We start from the raw sequence: 25,656 nt of genomic DNA, 5'->3' as shown, positions 1-25,656 counted from the left end.
TCAACACCTGTTGAATGTTTATTTGGCATACTAAGTATAACAGTTTTTATTATAACAGGTTTCTATCATCTTACTTTTTTATTATTTATTTATATTCAACTTCAGCGCCTAATAGAAAAAACACAATTCTTGAATTGAAAGAGGTATATTTTTAGGAGAGATTGATTTTTAGAAAGTTATACAAAAAAATGTGGAAATCTTCCAAAGAAAGGAAGAAAGGTATGAATTTCATAATGAAGTTTTTAAAAAGATGTATAGATTATGCTTTGATTGCACATCTAGTATTAAGTACATAAACAATATGCAAAATGAATAATCGGAGTCACTGAATTGATTCCTCCTCCAGAGTTCATCACTGGTGATTTGGTATACACCATCGTGAGAACTACCTTCACAGTCATGCGAAACCCAAGCTCACTGTGTACTTACAGCTTAGTGATACACGAGGAAAATGCAGAAAATAACTCAAACCAAAAAATATCGTGTAGAAATAATCGCGGAATTGATTCCTTCGACGCATATATACGAAGTGACAAAGAAAGGTAAACAAACACCCATTTATTATGTTGAAAATATATTGATAATTTTTTTACTTACATACTTGACAAATAATAGTAAACAAACGAGTAATTTTTCAAAGAAATTAGATGATCGTGAAACCAGTGAAGCTCAGTAGTGTGTTGCAGATCCTCGATATGTTATACACTCGTGGATACATCTGGACATTGTACTGATAAGGTGATCTATATCCTGTAGGGGTATCTCATTCCACCCTACTGCTAACTCATGTCTAAGTACTGCCAAAGTCTGTGGGGGCTTTTGTTAATTCAGCAGTCTACGACCAAAAGTAACCCACGCATCTTCGATCGGTGAAAGATTAGGCGATCTGAATGACCATGGAAAGCAGTTAATGTCATGCTGATCTATTAGGTCTATAGTTTCCTAGCCACATGCGGTCTAGCGTTGTCTCGATGGTCTCAAGATACATGAGGCTTACATGGGGCTTCTTCGTGAATGTAACGAAGAGCTGTCATGTTGCCTCTAATTAAGTCTGAAAGTATCCTGCTACCATATGCAATGGCACCCCATACCATTAAATCAACAGTTTGGTGAAAATGCCTATCCACGTCAAACTGGGGATCTCGTCTTTCACCACGACGTCTTCTTACTCTTGCTCATCCATCGTGCATACCCAAACAAAAGCGAGATTCATCGCTGAAGACTATGCGGTTCCACTATTGATCCCAATTTATTCTGTCTCTGTACCAGTGCAATCGGTTCCAACAACCCTTCCGTGTTCTTCAAACCACTGATTCGCAATTGTCCTAGTAAAAATGAACCGATCCCTAAGAGTCAAAAGTCTTAATCGACAATCCTCACGCACTGTTGTTCCCTTGCGACGACCGGTGCCCCTAGCTCTTTCTTTTTCTTGGCCTTCTTGGGTGCTTATAGAATAGCACGCAAATATCGATTGGTTCTTCTTGAAATTTCTCTAAGTGAAAAACTAGTCTAACGTAAGTTAACTATTCGTCCTCTTTCAAAATCACTAAGTTGAGGAATACGACGAAGTGTTACCAATACGAAACACTTTACAACAAACTCTTTAACAGGTAAAGCACGAATAAGAATATAAATTGGAGAAATGGTAAATGCTCAAACAAAAAAAAACAGTTAAAACACTGGTCAGAATAGCTTCCAATACGGCTGAAATTTTACTGGGTTTTTACTGGCCTCAAGATAAATACACATGCAAAACATTATTGAAATATTTTCAATATGGGTGTTTACCTTTCTTTGTCATTTAGAATAACATTAGCGGAAACATTAGTAACCTTCGAAAGACGACAGATTAAATTCAATAATTAGAACCAATGATTCCAGTCGACGTCAAACTTTTAAAATCCCTCGGGAAAAACCTCTATTCACTTACTGCTAAAGATGTTATCAGACCAGTTTCGCATTCTTTTACACGCTGTAATCACAGGTCCCCTTTCATCTTCCTCTTTCTCTTAGGAGGGTGAATACATAATCATATACTGAGTATTTGACGCTAATAGCTCTTTGTACTTTCAGAAACATAGGAAGGCCCCTTCATTCTATATTCTTTCACCATACCGTTCCAGAGAACCACTTCTAGCTCGTATTTACAACCCTTCCGTATGCAACATACTTTTAATGATCCTAACAGTAAATTTTCTGTTCCTGACCATTCTCATTTGACTTCCTGTGGTTCTTTAACACGCAACTCTGCAACTATGGCATGAAAAGAAAACAAATGTCTAGTCTCACTTCTATAAAGATCTCTAAACAACATTCATTGTTACTCAAAAGTCTTACAACCTTTCACAGCATCAACCGTTAATGCAAAAACCTTAGACCAAAGCCAGTTTGCAAAAATAAAACGACTTATCTGATTGGCAATTACAAAGACCAATTTAACGTGCTTTACTGTAATTTCAAGAGGCAAATATACCTGTCTTTATTGAGAGCAGAAGATTCACAAGATATAGTTAAGGATAAATATGATTTTGAACCAAATACTCAGGCAGTAATGGTTAAGGCTTTCGATGAGTATATCTAGCAATGATATCCGCTGGTCCTGTTAGGTCTATATGGTGAACTTGATGCTGGGGTGTTGAGCGTTCAAGTGGTCTAGGAAAAGGTTTAGAGCATCCCTTCCATGTTTCCAGATGACAAAGGTGTCATCCAAGTAGGTGTCATCTACGAATAGCAAACAGCATGACGGCAGGTCGACGAACGTTATTGACAATTCACCTAATAAAGGTACAAGTATTAGCACACCAATCTACCTGAAAAAGCTTGCTACTCGCGCCAGAAAAACGACAGGAAGCAATTCCAAAAGTCGACGGCCTTCAAACCCGAAAAATAGTAATACTGGACACAGGCAGTAAATTCAAAATAATGAAAGTTTTGTGGTATAACGATACAATATGGGAGAAGGGTATTACATGACTCAGTGTCTAGACCTACAGAAAACCTCTTAGAAAACGATGACCTCCGTCATCGTACTATCTAGCAAATTTGTGGTCCAAGAAATTTTTTGGAAGGGGCTCCTGCTGTACAGGAACATATTCAATCAAATATCCAAGTAACATTCGATTATCCCAATTGGCTGCATTTGGCAAAATCATTTTCCAGATAACTGGCAGAAAGAACTTTCTTATTAGTCAGTGAGATATGCTTGAAGACTGGCAGTAAACAAATCTAAAGCAAATAGAACCTCAAACATTCAAGCCAGTCTCTATATACCTACACAGTAGGTTCAATGGACTGACGCCTATCAGAAAACAACTACTCCCCTGGCTAATACCACGAAGGGCGTTGGATTATATCCGACAGGCGTCAGTGCAGGAATCTTCACAGAAAATTTCCTGCATATGCAATTGGCAATACAACTGAAAGAGTCAACCTTCAATTATGGAACGGGCACACTTGCAGACCGGTTTCGGGGTTATTAGCCACTCATCAGTGCAAGATAGTGACCATCATCGACCTAAAGTGAATGATATTCCACAATTGAAAATCGGAATTCTTTCAGAGTATTTCATTCCTCTTCCGAAGTTGGAGCGAACATCACAAAATGTCACTCCATCTAGTGGACCAGGTACTAACCAACCTATGAATTCCTATGAATAAGGAAGAAAAACTTTCCTATTAGTCAGTGGACTATGCTTGAAGACTGGCAGTAAACAAATCTAAAGCAAATAGAACTTCAAACGTTCAAGCCAGTCTCTATATACCTACACAGTAGGTTTAATGGACTGACGCCTACCAGAAAACAACTACTCCCCTGGCTAATACCACGCAGGGCGTTGGATTATATCCGACAGGCGTCAGGGCAGAAATATTCACAGAAAATTTCCTGCACTTGCAATTGACAATACAACTGAAAGAGTCGACCTTCAATTATGGAACGGGCACACTTGCAGACCGGTTTCGGGCTTATTAGCCACTCATCAGTGCAAGATAGTGACCATCATCGACCTATAGTCAATGATATTCCACAATTGAAAATCGGAATTCTTTCAGAGTATTTCATTCCTCTTCCGAAGTTGGAGCGAACATCACAAAATGTCACTCCATCTAGTGGACGAGGTACTAACCAACTACATATCCGTAATTTGCCCGATTCCTATGAACAAGGAAGAAAAACTTTCCTATTAGTCAGTGGGCTATGCTTGAAGACTTGCAGTAAACAAATCTAAAGCAAATAGAACTTCAAACGTTCAAGCCAGTCTCTATATACCTACACAGTAGGTTTAATGGACTGACGCCTATCAGAAAACAACTACTCCCCTGGCTAATACCAGGAAGGGCGTTGGAGTATATCCGACAGGCGTCAGTGCAGGAATATTGTAACTTGTTATGTATTTTAGTTAGTTAGCCTACTCAGTATAATGTGTAGTTCCAGAGTTGTCAAAGAAATTGTCGAATATATCAACGGTGTTCAAAACCCTTCAAATTATTTATTTGAGTATCCACAAAAATACAATATGGCTGTGATGAACTTTTGAAGCAAATATATGCTAAGAGTTTCTTAGCCCGTGGGCACTGATTTGGAGTTGAATAAGGATATGACACGGATGTTCATGAGACACTAAAACCTGAGGTTTCCCAAAACAGGTACTTGGGACAATCCAGGTACTGTTCTGTGAAACTAACCATTACTAGAAGCGCCTGCCTCCCAGATTCAGAATAAACCAAAACAGACTGTAAGCTCAAAACTGAACTAGCTAAAATTAGTCAATATACTACGGTTAACTATAATGACAACAGTTTTTTCTATACATTCAAATAACCTAATTTTCCAAATTCACTCGAATCTATCTGTCAAAGATATACTCACTCCATCTTTCTTCGACATGTTGCTGAACTAACTTCTCCTCCGCTCTAGAATCGAACTCACAACTTCACCGCGAAAACCGTATCAATGTCCCACCGGTTGTATAACCGCCAATGACAGTTGACAGGAGTTAATACAACCAAGAGATGTCACACACGCATAAGCGTACAAAGTGGTGCACAAGAGCGAACTGAACGGAACGCTACCAGTGGAATACCACCTACCAGTGGACGATTATTTCAATTATTCACTGTATTATGTGCCACTCAGGATTCGCTTGGGACGCTAATAGCGTTAGCTGTGTTGAAGTTGATTCAATTGAATGGAAACGTCGACGTCACTTCGATCATGTGTAGACAATCGCGGTAATTGTCAATGGCTGATTTGATTCGATTAGGGAGATGTTATCATTCCTCGGAGCCTTTGAATGAACTTGATGGTTTCATACGAACTGTATGAAACTGTACCTAATTTGAAAAAAAAAATTGCATTTTACATGACGTTTACCTCTCAGTGGCTTGCTTGGGCGCGGTTTGAGAGTACTTCAGTTTTCCACGGATCAACAATGAATATAAAGCATTGAAACTTGTAATACATTAACCAAAAATGATTTTTGGTTAAAGTTTTGGATAGGCTGCTCCTCCAATTTTGAAAATAAAATTGGTTACAATTACGTATTTTCATTTGTAGATTACGAATTCGGAATTGAAAATACGTGCTTTACCTTATTTTCAGAATTAGAGCCCTCCAATGTTCTGAAAATTGCAATTTTTCAGCCTTCCTTCTGCATAACACAGACTATAGAAAAACAAGAATTCATTCACCACGTCACATTCAAATCTTGTTTCACCTTTTTTTACACAGTTATACTATAAAAACCTTCAATAACTCACGGAGCTGATGATCTCTCTATTTAACGTTTTTGAGATTAACGTCAACATTTAAAATTCAAATCATATGGACATTCGAAACATGTTTATTTCGAATTGTAGTCGGTGACAATTACCAACCGCTTTTTTCCAAAATATCACTAGTATATAACCTTAAAATGTAGGGATATCACCAGAAAATGAATCCATTGATAAATTAAGTTTTTATATGAAAAAATGTTGATTACTGAACTGAATTTTGTCAAAGAAAGTGAAATAATATGTAAATGTGATGTGGTGAATAAATACTTAGGTAATTCTTGAAAAATGAGAAATAAACTTTCTGTTTTTATAGCACTTGTAGGTGTAACTAACGTTACTGCAGTTTCGTCCTGCAAGGACATTTTCAAACTAATACAATAAACTCAGTTTCAAAATGTTCTGCAGAAACTTAGTTACGAATATAATATAAGTGATATAAAAATATTGAAAGTTTAATTTCTCATTTTTCATGATGATCTACCACATAATATAGTTTGTATTATACAAAAAGAGTACTGAATAGTTTCGGATCTCTGGAGGACTGTACCTCTGGAAATAGGGGAAAACACTGATTTTTTTAGATTCGTGATCTATACGAGAAAACGCGTAAGTTTCCCCAATTTTTTTTTCAATGTTTAAATGACAGTTATTTCGAGGGGACTTCTTTTTCCAGTTTGTGTCTGAAAGTTACTTCTTTGTATGACCTACACATCTTTTTATTGGTATGGCTGTGATTAAATCAAATAAGTGAATAAATATTATTTATGTACTGTCATCGATGACATACGAAAAGTCGTAATTTTATGAACGAATTAAGTGTTTTTACTTATAAAGTTATCCATATTTGGTACTGAAGAGCCGATGAAGATAGTGTCTTAACGGCGAAACATCGGATGTCTACCAGTGAGGATGACAGTATTCCATGTAAGTGAAATTTTACTCTTTCATTAATTATATTGTGTAGGAATCCTTTGAATGATATCTAATTCGATTCCATTACGAATGTTTGGAATATAAACGGAATAGAGAAAAGTGTTTTTCGCATAATTCAGCGTTCATATATAAAAGAGTATTGGTTTCGAAAGTATTTTTCTTTCGTGTAATTCAATGTTTATATGAAAATAGCTGTTTCGAGGGGGCTTTTTATTCCAGTTTGTGTCTGAAAGTTACTCCTTTTCATGATTCCTCCTAAAAATAAATATGCCCTTTAAATTTAAATACTACTGTATTCTTAAAAAAACAGAAAATTATAATATAGGAAAAAATCACATCAGTTGACGTTGTTTTTACTCCACTCCTTTGAAGTACTGAACTAATAAGACGTTATGTTATGCTATACAGGGTGTCAATTTGAAAACTTCCCACCCTCAATATATCTTCCTTCCAGTACATAATATGAGAAATCGAAAAAACAGGTAAATTTTTTAGTCAAGGGGGACACTTTCAAGGATTATTCGTAGCCCTCGTGGTTTAACCCCCTAGGAGGGGTAGATGTTACCCTTAGAATTTTAAATGGGAAGGGGGAACGCTAATCAAAGTGGCACATCACTTTGATTAGCGTTCAATTCTGCTTCCAATGATACTCTGAATTTTTTTTTATGAGCAGTTTCCGAAAAATAGCGTTCTAATCTTACACCTCTAATTAGAATTTGCCTGTTCTGAGATGCATTATTGCATTGAGTCTTTTTAATAAAAATGGTTATAGGAGTAGGTGGCACCGTTCCAACCCTTGAATGACTGGAATAAATGTATTACTAGTTGGATTTTTTAATTGTTGGTTATTGTCCTAATACAAAATAAAATTTTATTTGCGAGAAATACATTTCAAACATAAAACCTACTTAAGCTTATCTTATAAACTGTTTGAAATGTCGTCCATTTTGTTCTAAACAGTAATAAAGTCTGTTTTCGAACTTCCCTCTAATATTACGAAAAACATCACTAGAAATTGACTGGTATGCTACTGTAATTCGTCTTTTAAGTTCTTCAATATCAGAAGGTTGTGTTTCATAAATAACGGAATTAAGATGCCGCCAAAGAAAGAAATCTGAGGGTGTTAAATCCGATGATCTTGGAGGCCATTCAACTGTTTCCCTTCTGCCAATCTATCTTTCGGGAAATCTCTCGTTTAACCACTGTCGGACGGGAAGAAAATAATGAGGTGGAGCACCGTCCTGGTGGAAATGTAACAGATCCTCCTGCAAAAGTTCATTACCTTCTGCATCCATTTGAGTTTTTAGCTCGTGAGTTATAAGAGGATCGATAGTCTCTTCAATAATTTCAAGGTACAGATTGCCAGTCAAGTTTTCTTCCATAAATAAAAGACCAATTATGGCATTTCCAAGAATATCGGCCCAGATATCAACTTTTTGCGGGTGTTGTGTATGCCCTTCCCTTAAAATATGTGAGTTTTCGTCACTCCGTCTATTAACATTGTTTTTCTTAGTCTCGCGTGACATTCCCGTCTGTTCTTCAAAACTTCAGTTTGAGCTGCTTCATTTAGTACTTTGGGGTTATTTATTTTTTAATTTGTCACTGAACCAGTTTCGTGAGACTTATTCCCCGAATCAAGCACACACCGATGACTTTGGTCATGGATGATATTTGGACTTGTTTCGTTAAAAAGATATGCTGACCTTCGGGCGCACTTTCCAACTTCTCCATAAATCACAATTATTTCAATTCTGTCTTTAAAAATGTAAACCATTTTCACACTTTTATACACTTATTAAAGTAATCACTAAACAGCCCAACAGGTACAACTGTATGCACAATACTACCACAGAAACTTTTTACAGAAGAAGTAACAAAAAAGGACGGCTATCTGTACAATTTCTGCAATTAGAATTCAAAATGCAGCATTTAATAAACACAACTTTACTACCCGTAAATTTATTGGAACTAATGGGTAATGTTACCTCTAATAAAGGGTTGAAATGGTACCACCTGATATTCTCATCAGTTCTGGTCTACCATGAATCTCAGTATAGGCGTACTAATAATTACTTCTGTTAGTTTAGAACGCTATTTTTTGAAAAATTCTCATCAAAAAATAACACGTTAGGGTATCATTAGAAGCAGAATTGAACGCCAATCAAAATGATATGCCACTTGACCCCCTTCCCATTTAAAATTCTAAGGGTAACATTTACCCCTCCTAGGGGGTTGAACCACGAGGGCTACAAATATTCCTTGAAAGTATCCCCCTTGACAATAAAATTAACCTGTTTTTTCGATTCCTCATATTGTTTACTGGAATGTTGATAGTATAACCTGGTGATAATAATTAAACTAATCCACATCTTCAATCCATTACGACACCCTTTAAAAGAAATATTTGTGTAACATTTTTCAAGTCATACTTCTGTAGGAAAGAAAAATTAACAGCAAAAACGTATTAAATTAACAATTATCCAACCGCTGGTCTGTAAGATTCCTAAAATCACAAAAACTTTTTCAGAGTCAATAATAATTATTTATTTTCTCAAACCAAAGAGCAACATTATCCTTTTTACCAACCGCACTCGAATCAATTTCACTAAAACGATTCTGTAATTAATCCAAGTGTTTTCACGATACATCCGTGGCATAAAAACTAGGAACAATCTATGTTAAAAGCTTATTTTTGAAGAGGGTTTTTTTCGAAACGAACAAAAAATACCCACATTTCCAGCACACAATGGCCGAGATTCCAGCACACAATGGCCAAGATTCACGCTACTAAACAATTCCAACACAAACTAGTTCATGAAAGGGTGAACACCCTTTGCAGGATGATGTTATTGAATTTGCAATCAGAATGCCAGGAGATATGTTGTCCTGGAAACGGGAGATTTTATTTCCTGTTTTGATGTCTCGAATGTCAGCAAGTTACTTCCTAATTCTATACCAGAATTTTCAGTGGTAGGCCATTGTTGGCGAGTTTAGCTAAAAAACAGGAGTGGAATGCACTAAATTTTCAGTGCAGTGTAAGAAATAACATTCAGAATATATTTAATGGAAATTTTTTGAGAAAAGGCATGTTGGCTTTCTATTTCTCCATCTCTATATTAAAAAATGTGGAAAGCTTCCAAAAGAAGAAAGAAAGTAAGTTCAGATAAAAATTACTTTCACATGAGCATCGGATTATATGAAAGAAAAAGTACTCTCGAAATAACTATTTTCATATGGACATTCATTTATACGATTTTTTTTCTATTCAGTTTGTACTCCAAACATTAGTTTCGGAAATCATCAGGCACGCTACACTTCGTAAAATATGAGAGAGTATTGACAAAGGTGTACTTCGATGTTTCGGAACAAGACATTTGTTGTATAACCCCATCAGTGGCGTTTTGTGGATTATATAACAAAGAGTAGCACTCATTTCGTTCATAACAAACAATAAGATTTTATGTTACTGGAAAAGACAAATCTACTCATGCCATGACGACGACAATACGTAAAAAAATTCATTCAGTTAGTTAGTTAAATTCCTTACATAAGAATCTTGTTTGAATTGAAAGAGGTTCATTTTTAGGATAAGTTTGATTTTGGAAAAAAAAAAAGTTTTGCCTTTCTATAAAAAAAGTAGAAAACTTCAAAATAAGGAAGAAAGCGTTCGAGTTCAAAATAAACTCTTTACAAAGATGTGTGGATCATGCACAACAGTTACAAACTGGAATAAAAAACCTCTTTCGAAACAACTACTTTCATGTGAACATTGAGTATTAATATAAACTGTCACCTACATGGAACACTTTCATTTTTTCAAGGACAAAACACAAGCACTACAGGAAAATCCTTAAGGCAATCTCAGGTTGTTGCCTGTGCGGAAGTAGCGATTCACATTGGATTTGAATCGCTGGAGATTAAATCCATTTGGAAAAACGTTCTCAAGAAGTTTATTCCACATAAACGCAGTTCTCCAGATGAGAGAGTTCTTAACAGTGAAGTTTGTGAGTTGAACCTCAAAACGATGAGCAGCCAAATGTGCCAAGTCACTTGAACACTTCCCGTGAAAGTATCAATAGAAGAGAGACAAATCTTCAACCTTTCTTCGATGTTCCAGGCTATCAAGGTTGCACGTGATGTTCGCGTCTCCAATCAGGCGGATGGCTCTTTTCTGGATGAAATCCAGCAACTTCAAGGTATGTTTGGGAGCAGAGCTCCATACATGAGAATAATACTCCAAAGAAAGTCTGATCTGAGCTCTATAAAACACCAAAAGTTGCTGAGGTGTATACAGTTTTCTGGTTCGGAACAGTGTTCCAAGCTTTTGAGAAGCAGCCTTTGCAATTTCAGCGACATGATTGTGCCAAGACATATTCGGGTCCATTTTAACCCCCAACAAAATTATCGAAGCAGAAAGCGAAATTGTCTGACCTGACATTATTATATCCGGTTTGGAGAAAACCGATGCCTGGGTTTTTGTGGCATTTTGAACCTGATTACTTCCACCCCAATTCGAAATCACTTCTAGATCCTCATTAAGATATGCAACCTCCCGCTACCGCTGAAGATGTGCCTCCACAGCCGATGTCCTGGAATACAAATGGAATGACGAGACAAGTGTGCTGTCGTCCGCAAAGCAATATATTGAATTCTTGGTTTTCTCCAACCATCCTCAATGGTATACTTTACTTTAAAGTTTCGCGCCGTTTGAAACCAAACACTTTTTCCTGTAAAAATTAATGTCTGTTGAAAATATACCTCTTTCTATAGAAGTTTATTAACAGCATAGAGGCTTTCATGGAGATTCACAAGACCTGCACAAAAACCCTCGAGACTCCCTATAAGAGCGATGTCTGTGCGAAAGTTGCGCAATTTTGAAAAGTATAATTCGAGAGGTACTGAGTTGAACCTTGAAGCATTAGGAAGCTATACTTTGACGCGTACTTCTTAAACACATCGTTATCGCAAAATAAAGCAGGACTTTCCACGGGTCTTCCTTCGGTGATCCTGACTATCAAGGTTGTTTCTCATGTGAAAGGTTCTAATTATGCGGGTGGCTCTTGTCTGTATAGACTTCAGCCAGAGTTCTATATATGAGCAATATTCCAAAGGTCTAATTTGAGTTCGTAAAACGTCAAAAGTTGGTGAACTGTGAACAACTTTCTAGCTCTAAATTGTATTCCAAGTTTCTGAGAATCCTTCCCAATAACAAAATTGTGCCAAGACATATTGATATCAAATTGGATACCTTAGAAATTAATCAAAGCAGAAGAACTGTGTGCCTTGATCTATCCGATGTCTGGTATTTTCTAATATGGACCATGGGAAAACCAGCATTGAAGCATTTTATAAAACCCTACTAACTAAACATTTTTGCGTCATGCATTTACATTATATTGTAATTTGAATCTTAACAATTATTATTAGCAATAGTTCCTAGTTATTACATTCCAAAAGATGTCAAAACATGGTTTGCAAATGTTGAATTTATGACTGTAAAATTTGGGATTGGTTAAGTTCAGCAAATTCTAGGTTAGGATTCCGTATTGACCTGTTTATCTATCTTCGTAAGGCCGTACTTCGCGACCTTGCTCATCATTGCTTTTTGGAAATTTAAGCCAGGTGATACTTGGATACTGAAGTCACTAAAAGTGTTTTCAAGTAAAGACAACAGAGTCCTGTATTCTGAAGTGCTTGGAGCTGGAGAGACGTAACTCAGAAATAATTTTATGTGACATTATGATGAAGTTTTACGATTTCAGTGTTTCCTCTTGCTAGAAAGACGGGTAGCTTCAAATACGAGTCGAAACTCCAAAGTTGTGTTCGAATAGAAAATGAATGTCGTTGTGTAAACATAGAAAATTGACGAGGGTAATTATAGCGTTTGCTTTAATTCCGATAAATGGCAGAATTAATAGCAATATTCGTTCACAGGTGTTGGTGCTTCTAAATTTTAATATTATTAATATTCAAGTCGAGTCCTGTAATGATGCAGAAATCGATACGAAAATTACTACTGGATATATTATTACCTTGTATAATGCTTCCAAAAGAACCCGTATAAGAACTTGGTTTTGAAATAACCTTTACAGGTCAATAAAACCATCATGCATTGTTTTTCTGTTCCCATCTATAAAACCAAAAATTTATCAACACAGCAACGAATTGTGGAATTGGCTGCGGTGGTAGTGCGCCCGACTCACGATCGGAAGACCGTGGGTTTGATTCCTGCCTCGACCAGATATTTTTCTCGAGAGAATGTATCTGGTTGAAGCTAGGATGATTCTGCAACCGTGTTAGGAATCACACGTTGAAAGGTAAGACGTCGTTAGTCCTTAGCTCGCACAAGTTTCTCAACTTCTGAGAGTTGTCGTTCGTATGGGGGCGACAGCTGATTAACGGAAAAACAGATTTTAAACAGATTTTTTAAACTAAATCATCTCAACGTGTGATGCCGAGCGATGTATCCACATTCGAAGTAGATACGTGTGATAATTTCTGCATTTTTGGATGGAGATGTCAATAAACGAATACATTGAAATTTTTCGGACGTTAATAACCGTAGAAGGTGAATAAGCAACATAAAGTCAAATGGGCCTACATTCTGGGAAATTCGGCGCGATAATTCGCAGAGATAACGGGAAAATTAATCTATAATAGCCGATGCCAGACTTACTTAACTGAACCTCCAATTTTTCAATTTAAAATTCAGGTTACAACTAGAAACGTCTTCAAAACTCTCACCAAGGCGAACAAGAGATGAATGTGCCTCAATTGCGAACAAACCGTAAGGAAATGAGCACTTAAAAACGATGGTTATGAATAATATGTTAGCGGAAAAATTCTCATTTTTTTTGTGGGTAGAAGACAATTTCGTCGTCCCTCCGAATGAATATTTCAGCATGAGCAGCCTAGACCTAATTTGCTAAAATGAGTAGGCTGTGCAGCTTCGTTTAGGATGGTTTGCATTCAAGCTTGGAAAGAATTTATGTATTTCCCACATTAGTCATTCAATTTTAGCGCATTTTCCACTAGTCGCCGAGAAAAGAAGGAGTTTCTCTTTTCAGTTTATAATTGAAAGATATAAAAATTCATCATTGTGTCTCAAGAGTTATTGTTGATCATGTTTTATATATCAATAAAAACTATGAACTATTCAATACAAGGAATCACACGTTGAAAGGTAAGACCTCGTTAGTCCTTAGCTCGCACAAGTTTCGACTTCTGAGGGTTGTCGTTCGTAGGGGTACGACAGCTGGTTAACGGAAAAACAGAAACAGTTTGATCGTTAATTAGATATTGGGATTTTTTAAATTTGTTTATTTCCATACTCTCCAACAGTTTTAAACATTTCTTCTGGAAATGGAGGGGCTTGAATTCTTGATTGAACTCATGTCCCTCTGTTATCATTTTTTCATTCAGGAAACTATTTTTGTGTTCATTTATGCGGACTATAAACGTTATACCAGTTTGACCTACATAAAACATCGGACATGAACCCCATGGCCCACAGTTAAAAGTGTTTTACGTGTTCAGCAATTTTCTGCTATCGTAAAAAATCAATTGAAAAAAATGGAATTAAGTGTTCAAAAACACTTCAAATGTTAACAGTGGCATACGGTGATTTTACTACGAGTCAGAAATATGTTCACAAGTGGAACAAGCTTTTCACAGAAGGTCGAGAAGATGTGAACGACGACGCCCCAGCGCATCAAAAACCGATGAAAATGTTGAGAAAGTGAAGAAAATTGTTGTGGAAAATCGTCGAATCACTATTAGAGAAATTGCCCAATTTTTACCAAAAAAACCGTCGCATCAGCATCGCTCAGGAATTGTTGAATGACGTCAACGGCGAATCAGATTTGCCTCGGTGTGGAACAACGCCACTCACAAGAGGTAACAGCAGTGAAGAACTCTCTCCGCGGCAAGTATCAGCACAAACTTCTACAGATCTGGTCATCGGAACTGTCGGGGAAGAACAAAGTTGCTACCACAAATATGCTTGCCGTTCCAATCTCACTCTACTCATTTGGAGTAGTGAAGTGGACTCGGGAGGAGCTGTATCAACTCGACGTAAAGACCCGAAAAATGATGCATCTCTATAGGAGTTTGCATCCCAAATCGTCCGTTCCACGGTTGTACTTCCCCCGACAACAGGGAGGCCGTGGACTTTTGAGTTTGGAGTGTCTACATGACAGAATGTTACTGGATACAGCCTGTAAAGTCGTCAGGAGTTCGGATCCCCTTCTCTGCATGGTCCGTGACCATGAGAGAGCAGGAATTGGAGCATTTCCCCTTAGGGCAGCTGCTCGAGCAGCTGATGAACTCGGTATAATTTTCGACTCTGAACGAGGTGACCACAACTGTCACCGAGTTGGAACCCGTTCAGCAAAAAGCTCAGAAGAAAGCCGCAGAGGTCACCTTACTGCTGCGGAGACACAAGGATAAGTCAATGCATGGGGTCTTCTTCAATAACATTGGAGACCTTGGCTTATCAAAGGGCCCGACTTTTGCTGTCCTCAGGTCGAGTGGGCTGATGTCGGATACTGAGGGGTTCATCATGGCTTGCCAAGATGGTGTCTTCAACACCTTAGTCTACCGCAGTCGCGTGATGGGTTTAGAGGTTTCTGACACAAGGTGCACGGCCTGTCGCGAGGCGCCCGAGGCCCTAATGCACTTGCTATCAGCATGTCCAGCATATGCGGCCTTGGCCTATATCCATCGACATAACGCGGCCCTTAGAGTGCTTTATTACCATCTACGGCACTCTTACGGTATTGACGAGACACCGGTGTTGCCCTACGCTCCGGGGAATATAGAATCTGTTGTGGGAAACGGGAAGTGCCGAATCTATTGGAACTATTCGTTCCCCACCCTCAGGCTCATACAAGCTAATAAGCCTGATGTAGTCCTTCTCGACCACCAGAGCAAGACGATATTTGTCGTGGAGTTTTCAGCTCCTGGCGAGACGAATATCGTCCGAAAAGAGGAGAAAAAACGGATAAAATATCGAGATTTTCTCTTCGAACTCCACAGACTCTATCCACACCACTCTGTCAAGATGGTTGTTCTGATTATTGGATTCCTTGGTGGAATGATGCCCTCTCTCCTCTCAAATCTTAAAATCATACCGACTTGCCGCAGTAAGGCAGAAATCTTAGCCGGACGGTTAAAAAAATAATATAGCATTTATTGCCCAACAGAAACCATTCACAAGGCAATCTTTAAAGGATAGCAAAACTACAATACAGGGCGTTCCAACGAAAACTTGCTTTCCCCTGTAAGTCAGAAACGGACATGTAATCGAAAATTTCGAAGAACACGTCAATTTTTATTTCTAGGCGGACTAATTCTGATATGGAAATCATACCCAAAACTTCATCCCCTGCGGTCTGCAACTACCTCCCTATTTTTTTCAATGGCATGGGGGGGGTCAAAACAAAATCTACGGATAAATTGTTCAAAATGGCCTTCATCTAGTTTCATACAATAATAAAGTCTACTTTTATTTTCATTTCTTGTTAATAGTTCAATTTTTAATTGTAGCTGGTATTTTATTTCATTGTAATTTCAGTTTTTTTGCTCAATATAATTGTTATTTTTTAGAAAATATTTTTTAATTTTTATAGATTCTATCAGGGATTTCAAATCAATTTATATCATATCAGACAATGGAAATCCAAACTAATGAAATATACCTGCATGAATTCCGCCAGCCGATTGCAGTTAAATCTGATTGGCCAGCGTAAGGAGGCTTGTTTATTTTATCCAACAGATGCAAATGTACGTGGTGATCAAGCTTTGATCACACATCTATCATTGTTTGGGTTACTTTGTTTGTTGGGTGGACAGAGTTCAGATAAGACTTTCTGAAAGACACTATCTCAGGAAAAGCGTGTCTACATTAATCGACGTAACTCCATACACATAAAATATTAGGTTGATATGGCAGCTGCTGTCAGATAAAAATAACATTTCATCATACACCAAACAGAATAATAAATACTCAGTTTTATTCCCAAACTGTCACATTGTTGAAATCTCATTTCGTCCGATAAAAATAGAACAAACAATAAAAACGAACGAGATATACTGATATTGGAGAAGTGTTTGGAGCTGAATTGCATGCAATATTTCGGAATGGTACGGTGTGGCGTCTAGCAGACTGCTAGTTCGACGCCCAGTCATTGGCGTAGATAGTATGGCAATATAACTGCGGAAATGACATATTAATGGTGAAAGCTGAGAAGAATTTTAAGTTTGTTATGTCTCATGCACGTCCTGTGTAGAATCAAAGCAGTAGTCCGATTAAAGGGATTAAAAGATAGGCTGTAGGAAGTGGTCTGGGTATAATGATTCATACTGGCAGAACTTCATGAAATTTTCGTATTCAGTTAATACGTTTTGATTTACTGATGCATTCCTACAATACCGTAGAAAATCCTTGAATTCAAATGTCGATTATGGGCTAAACATCGATAGTCATATTGGACTGTCTAAAGCCAAAATGAATCTCTGATATGGCGTTAAATTCGGGAGTTAATCAGTAACTGGAGTTCTAATTCAGCAAAAGCGGGCAATACGGTATATATGCAAAGCAAATATCATTCATGTAATATACAATTCTGACAATTGTGGTACTATTCATATTGGAAATTGTTTACTTGATCAAATAACATAACAACAGCTTTGAAACCATCTGAACGGATTATAGTACTCGCCAAACAATATTAATTACCAATTCCCACCTCAAATCTTGTCAAAGACTCTTTGATACAAACATTGTAAAATATATAAGAAATTACCACTGGATATTTGGAAATTTAATAACTCAAAAATCTTTTAAGAAACAGTGTAATCTTTACCCAGTGATAGGCGATACTACTGAATAACTGGTATTTTTTAATGAAATATATTGAGTTTGGTTTGATCTAAGACTTTCACGAGTACATGCATTTTGAATTAGTGTAATTACCATAGTCTCATTTTACCATATTTGACATATCGTTATTTATTATTTTTTATGACTAATTTGTGACAAAAGTCTTTTTATGGACTTTCTGATTAATCTGAATCTTACTAATGATCATTCACTAATAAAAATACATCACAGATCTATAGAGCAGGTGAATCAATATAAGTATCTAGTATTAGTAATTGATCAGAAGTTAACTTGGCGACAACACACAGATCATTTAATAACAAAACTGAGTAGAGTCTGCTTCATAATAAGACAACTACATGGAACAGTATCACTAGAAGTACTCAAATAGGCCTATTTCGGATTAGTACAATCTAATATCTCAAATGGGTTGATATTCTGGGGAAACTCAGCATACCTAACAAAAGTGTTTGTTATCCAAAAAAAAAATAATTAGATGCATCGCTGGCATACATTGTAGACAATCATGCAAGACAGTTTTTAAAGATCTAGCTATTTTAACACTACCGTCTTTATATATTTTGTGTGATTTATTTCTTTTGAATATTAAAAGAAATACATCACACCATACAAAAAACCGTATGATACATGATCACAATACTCGCAGAGGAAATGAACTGAGACTACCTTACTCACGATTAGCCCTCGGGCAAGACTCGGCAAGCTATGAGTCAAATATTGAAAATTACAATACATTCAAAAAAGCTTCAATAGACCTTCTCCTAGAAAATGCCTTTCACAATGTCGAAGAATTTTTAGATTTGAATGTATAAGCTGCTTTTTATTCAGTTTGTGTGACTAGTCTGATAAATATTGTACCAGTAATGTATGTGTTATACAGGCTGATTCACGGTGGATGGCACATTAGACGTTTCTGGTGAACCAGACAACGGATCACTTTGAAAATTTAATGGAGGGCATATTCGGACATTCTCTAGCCAACTAAAATATTTTCGACAATGCGGTGTTGCCGCTTCTATTAGAAAGCAGTAGCAACTTTGATTTTTCAAATGGAACACTCTGTATATAATATTATTTTTGGAATCTCCAACAATTGCCCGACAACTTTTCTTGATATTTCCCTATACCTATCTATTACCGTTTTCGAAATAAAAATTAATTTCAATTTTTTTCTTCGAAAATCATGACTTCTAAAAATGCCGATATCTTTTAGTTAAGAAGTACTATGATATCGAAATTTGGTTTGGAGTTAGGTGATACTTGGACACTTCCCACACGTCAGCCTAATCTCCGTTACTTCAATACAGGGTGGTAAAAAAATACAGTTTTTTCGTTTGCTTGTAAAAGTTGCTGAAATTTGATTATTTTAAATGGAACACCCTGTATATTATTGAAAATTCGGAAAGCTGCTGAAATTTGCTTTCTTTCTATGTATATCATACCTATACGTAACTAGTCAAGTTTCGGACTTATGAACATTTATTTGTGAAAATGTCCCTTCAGAATGGTATTTCCATTCGGTATTTGGTAAGCAGGCCATGATTACTATTTGACAGTAGCGTTGTGACATTCTCCTAATAATATCGACATTTTCGTCACTTCAGAAGTTGCAAATACCTTCAAAACGATGGAACAAAACTATTCAAACGAAGTTCTTATGAATTTGTTTATTATTTTTGGACAGTGTGACAAAATTATCGGCAGAACATGTAGAAAGTTCAATGAAATGTATCCGAATCTACCGCCAATGAACCTCAAGAAATTTATACGAATTCAGAACAATTTCAATGCATTTGGATCAACTTTAAAAGCACCAAGAAACTTGCCTCGACCCGTAACTTTCGAAGACAACCAGATTAATGTCTTAGCATATTTTCACGCATTTCCCGAGTCATCGATAAGAAGTGCTGAAGAAGATTTGGGTATAAAATATTCATCGGTTCAAAGAATCTTGCGAAGACATAAAATGCATGATTATAAATTCACCAAAATTCAAGCAATGAAGCCTCAAGATCCTCAACAGAGAGTAGAATTTTGTGAAATGTTGTTGAGACGCATTCAAGAAGATCCACTTTTTTTAAATAAAATTATTTGGACTGATGAATCGAAATTTTCGAGAGAAGGGATTTTCAATAGAAAAAATCGTCATTATTGGTCCAGTGAAAATCCTCACGTCACAAAAGAAGCCGGATTTCAAGAAAAATTCAGTTTTAATGTCTTCTGCATGTTGATGGACAACAAATTGAGGTACGTGATATACGAGGAGTCATTAACATCCAGAAGCTACCTGAATATTTTGGAGAATACTGTAGACAGTTTCTCGAAGATTATCGAAACTGTTGGTACCAACTAGACGGAGCTCCTGCACATTGCACAAGAGAAGTGAGCGCAGAACTGGACAGACTATTTGACGATCGGTGGATGAGGTGCTTGGGACCATGGAATTGGCCAGCGAGATCACCCGATCTTAATCCATTAGATTTTTATTTGTGGGGAATGTTTAAAGAAAAAGTTTACAAAATACCCGTGCGTTCGAGAGATGAATTGTTAGAAAGGATTGCCCAATCATTTGAAGATTTGGATCCCAATGAAATCAGATCTGCCACCACGAAAGCAGTCAACACCCGCATTTTAAAGTGCTTGGAAGTGAACGGCCAGCGATTCGAACATATTTTGAAATATTCCACATGATTGTTTTACTTTTTTATAATTATTCATATCAATATTTCCAATTTCAAGTTTCTTGGTGCTTTTATAAAGTTTATGAAAACATATTGAAATTGTTCTGAATTCGTATAAATTTCTTGAGGTTCATTGGCGGTAGATTCGGATACATTTCATTGAACTTTCTACATGTTCTGCTAATAATTTTGTCACACTGTCCAAAAATAATAAACAAATTCATAAGAACTTCGTTTGAATAGTTTTGTTCCATCGTTTTGAAGGTATTTGCAACTTCTGAAGTGACAAAAATGTCGATATTATTAGGAGAATGTCACAACGCTACTGTCAAATAGTAATCATGGCCTGCTTACCAAATACCGAATGGAAATACCATTCTGAAGTGACATTTTCACAAATAAATGTTCATAAGTCCGAAACTTGACTAGTTAGGTATAGGTATGATATACATAGAAAGAAAGCAAATTTCAGCAGCTTTCCGAATTTTCAATAATATACAGGGTGTTCCATTTGAAATAATCAAATTTCAGCAGCTTTTTTAAGCAAACGAAAAAACTGTATTTTTTTACCACCCTGAATTGAAGTAACGGAGATTAGGCTGACGTGTGGGAAGTGTCCAAGTATCACCTAACTCCAAACCAAATTTCGATATCATAGTACTTCTTAACTAAAAGATATCGGAATTTTTAGAAGTCATGATTTTCGAAGAAAAAAATTGAAATTAATTTTTATTTCGAAAACGGTAACAGATAGGTATAGGAAAATATCAAGAAAAGTTGTCGGGCAATTGTTGGAGATTCCAAAAATAATATTATATACAGAGTGTTCCATTTGAAAAATCAAAGTTGCTACTGCTTTCTAATAGAAGCGGCAACACCGCATTGTCGAAAATATTTTAGTTGGCTAGAGAGTGTCCGAATATGCCCTCCATTAAATTTTCAAAGTGATCCGTTGTCTGGTTCACCAGAAACGTCTAATGTGCCATCCACCGTGAATCAGCCTGTATGTGTATGATATTTTAATAATGAATAAATTCTATTCTATTCTATTATGATGTAATTACCCTGGTAGAATTACAATAAAATGAACTTTTTTAATTTAATTTGTAATTGCTCAATTTTTTCAATTTTCTGCTCTCCCTGGTAGAATGTTATACCATTTTTGGTGTATCTCTGTTTCTTGTTATATATTATGTGTATTGTCATAAATCTGCATTTTAACTATTTACCATTCAGATAAGGTTGGTTAGATTATATTTGTTCTTCTGACAATATAGAATAGGTCTCCATCTCTTCTTTCCCTCTGATCTGATGGAGTTTTTCATCAGTTTTCTTCATAAACCAATTCCAATTCAATGATGCAGATGAACAAAAAACAGAAGAGGAACAAATTATTTGATAATTTCACAAGCAACATCCTGAACTATTTTGTATACGGCCACTTCATTCAATATTCCATATCATAAAGTCTGTCATGAAAGGATAAGCAAGTTTGGAGAAAACAGAAAGTGTGACATTTTGGTTTCGGGAAGATTCATTTTACATTTAATATAATTTCAATATTTTGTTGAAATCCTAAATGTCCTTCATTTGAGTCTCGGCAACTCCCAAAAAGGACGATTGTCTGAAAGCCCAGTAAGTCGATTCAGATTTGCCGCTAAATGTGCTCAAAATTGTTTCCAGTTTAATTTGTGATTGGAACATAATAAACGCTAACTAATTTTTCAACCGCTCCACACTGGGGCCAAATATACCAATTAATGGCAGGAACTCCAAGGAAAACAAGCAATCGGAGTCAAATAAGACACGATTGTAAAGTTGAATAGTGTCTACATGCGAGACAATACTTATTGGAGCCCAGATCTAGCAGGCGTTCTGTTCAACTTGATTTGACATTAGCTATTGTTGCAACTGTGTAAGTTGTCAAACCATTGCATCGTAAATTTGTGTTGTTAGAACTCTGGTGTGTTCATTATTGAAAATTTTATTTTGACATGGAGTGTTTATACACAGGTTAGTCTATTGACTCATGATAATAATTTGTTTGATATGCAAGCAATTTTGAAAGTATTACCAAAATCACTAAGAGGATCAATTTTTTTTAATAATTCAAAGTTCAATTATGATTTTAGTTGTAATTAGAGCAAATCATGTTTCCAATTATCATTTCCGAATGAAGAAAATATCATTTAAAATTAACAATACCAATTTTCAGTTTGAGAAATATCGTTTTTTGTTATTTCTAGGAGCGGATTCCTCAGAAATATGTATAACTAGAAGGGAATTATTCAATAAAATGAATGGTTCTGGTTATTCAAAATTAGAAAAGCGAGTGAACGCCTTGAAAAATTTCGTCGAAGATTTGTTATGAAAAACGAAAACTGGCTGAATACTTCAGTAAGTTTTCCGAATTTTATCATTTCATCTAAGAAAGCAGGTAGACCTCAAATATTTCAGCGCATCTTCAGAGAGAACAAAACGCCAAAAAACGGAGTCCCTAAGAAAAACCTTCTCGCACTAAGAATTATCTTTCGCCTCTCATATGAGTTTACGATGTTCTGGTCAAGTTGCAGCAGCAAGTGTGGTGAAGGATGTCACTCAAACAACTCCGTTTTATACGAAGTATAAAACTGCTTTCAAGTCTTATAGTGTCCCCAAAAAGCGAAAACTCACAGGAGCAGTGGCTCTGGCTATGTATGTTGAAGCCCAACTGACAAGACACCAATATAATATAATAAGAGAGCAAGATAAGGAGAGATGTCCATCCTATAAGAAGATCCAAGCGGCGAAAAAGTAATGTTATCCTAATAAGCACAGCATTATAGTAACAGAGACTTCTGCCGAAGTACAACAGCAAACTCTTCTCAATCATACCGCTTCACGCCTCCTGGATGCTCAGCACACAGTTTTGAGTGACACCCAAGACAAGCAGAATTTAAACAAAATTTCGACAGTGATCTAAATGCTAGAGATTCAAATATTTCCATTTCCTCTCTTGTACCTATTAGACTGATATCGGAAAAAACTCAGAACAACAGGAAATTATTGTTTGGCAGAACACAAAAAGTTCCTCTACACGGTATTGTAGACCAATAAGATTTCAGTTCCAACATGAAACCCAAGAATTATCCAAACGGGAAAGAGAATATATAGATGCACAAATACAGCAATTGCGGCCACTGACATATGAATTCAATAACACCCATATTGAGGTAAATATCAAATTGCTACTCACAATGGTTGACGGCAAGGTGTGTAATGCACTCACGGAAACTACATCAGCACAAAGATGTTTTATCTGTGGTCTCACATGCAAAGATTTCAATAATATTGAAAAAATCTCCTTTGCAACCAAACTGGACACAACTAGATTGGAATTTGGCCTATCTGTGCTTCATGCATGGATACCATTTTTTGAATGTCTACTACACCTTGCATATAAACTACCGTTGAAGATATGGCAAGCCTGTGGAGAGAAAAACAAGTAAATTGTAAATTGTAGCGACTACAAAAAAAGATATCCAAAATCAGTTCCGACATGAGTTAGGTCTATTGGTAGATAAACCAAAGCCCGGTTTTGGAAGTACCAATGACGGAAATACTGCAAGGCGCTTTTTCAATAATCCAGATATATCAGCAAAAATAACTGGTGTTAACATTGATATTATAAAACGCTTCAAAATAATTCTACAAACCATATCAAGTGGATATGAAATAAATGTGAAGAGCTATCAAATGTATGCTCTAGAAACGGCAAAACAGTTTATTGACGAGTATCCATGGTACCCGATGCCACCAAGTGTACATAAAGTCTTAATACACGGCTCTTTTATTTCACATGGAGCCAAAATAACCATTACCAATTAATTAGGATCTTTCCATTCGTCAAAATCGGAACGTAAGAAAACATCAATGTCTCAACAATACGATACGTGTGCTGGAGATGGTAACATAGCACTCGTAACGCTGTGTTAGGTTAGTGGATACAGCCCTGCATCTGATTTCATTAGCCTCTGTATCCATCTCGCAGCTATGGTAGACCAAAGTGTTGAAGATATCATTCAAATGGACATTCTGAAATGTTCTGGAATAATCTGGAATGGTTAGGGATAATCTCGAAACATTCCAGATCATCGTGGAACGGTCACGGTGTGGTTACTCTCTATCCCCCATCACTGAAAGAAGTGCCCGTTTTTACTAGAAGGGAATGATTTTGAAGGTTGCCCCTTGAGGTTTCCCCTCTAGAGGGTTCTAGAACAATCAAAAACATTACAAACCATTCCGGAATGTTGTGGAATATTCGTTTTACACCAGAACTCCTGCGAGTAACTTTTCCTGTGGAACTCTACTCTATTTTCAATGTAGTAAAACTGAATTTGATTGATTCCAGCTATACACTTCAATAATGAAAAGACACAACCTGCGAAAAAGGGTGTGCCTCCGACAAAGATTCAATAAAATTCGAAAATAAATCAAAATGATTGAACCGAAAGGGAAGAAATTAGCAGCAGATTCCCTAGAAATCGAACAGCCCGGACACAGTTCGAATTACCGACAAACGTTCCGGAAAATTGAAATGGCCCTTCATTTCCTTTGAGAAAATTTGTTTCGGCCCGCTCACTGCATTCGTTCCCAGTCTCGACATCTATCGATCGATTTTCAAGGACGGTAATTCGTCCTTTCAGTAGCCTAGTAACGCGTCCTTGAGTATGAATTTGTTATCATCTTCCCAAACATAAACAGGATACGCCCAGTTTGCCAAAGTAGCTCGTGAACTGTTCACAATAATTAAACTGCAGGGAGAAGCGAAATTGGAAGGAATTCCTCAAATAGTTTCTTCTATAAAAGCTATTCTGAAGAGGAATTGTTTGTTACGAAATTCAGATATAACTTGTTCTTCAAAACTAAAGCTTGTCGCCCACTTGTCTGACACAGCACAGAACGGCCCGTCCTGTCAAAATACGGATAGAATTGGAACAATGGAAATGAATGGACAACCGCCCACTACCCCGGCACGGCACAGCCAAGAGCGTCCGCCGCCGGAAAGGATTCCAGCTCTACGATTCTGTCCGGCAAATAACGGTACATGCTGTGACGGACTGGCCAAGTGAGCGCATCGCGGCCAGCGCTTGCCAGCATCAACTTGTCCAAACGTGCCTGGGAAGTTTCTGTCTCTGTTTTGCTATTCCATTAGTTGACAGCACAGTGTCAGACGGTACCTATGAAAATGGAGGAGAAAAATTGAGTTGCTTGTTAAGACAGGCAACAAGCTGTGCTGTGCAGCACATCACGGCGTCGTCCGTCGCTTGATGGCGACGGGTAGTAGCATCGCCCATTTGTCCAGCTACAACCAGCATATTGAAG

The 25,656-nt window shown here is 36.8% G+C and overlaps 1 protein-coding gene across 6 annotated transcripts in view; it reads right to left on the bottom strand.

Annotated features, from left to right (window-relative positions):
• The window catches only part of Atpalpha (sodium/potassium-transporting ATPase subunit alpha), a 157,403-nt gene that overhangs the window by 115,790 nt on the left and 15,957 nt on the right, over nt 1-25,656 (bottom strand). For 2 of the 6 annotated variants that reach the window (XM_023161027.2, XM_023161030.2), the window contains exon 1: nt 4,868-5,040. The exons of the other annotated variants lie outside the window; for them this stretch is intronic. In XM_023161027.2, coding sequence (XP_023016795.1) covers nt 4,868-4,885 — 18 coding nt within the window. In that variant the 5' untranslated portion in view covers nt 4,886-5,040. Of the gene's footprint in view, nt 1-4,867; nt 5,041-25,656 lie in introns of those variants that run through there. 6 annotated transcript variants of the gene reach the window in all.

Source organism: Leptinotarsa decemlineata, unplaced genomic scaffold (genome assembly GCF_025532065.1).
Source record: "Leptinotarsa decemlineata unplaced genomic scaffold, Ldec_3_MD MMD2_tig00026282_RagTag_RagTag, whole genome shotgun sequence".
In the NCBI taxonomy this organism is placed as follows: Eukaryota; Metazoa; Arthropoda; class Insecta; order Coleoptera; family Chrysomelidae; genus Leptinotarsa; species Leptinotarsa decemlineata.
Note: the sequence above shows the minus strand (reverse complement) of the source record. Positions and strands in the feature narration are given on the sequence as shown.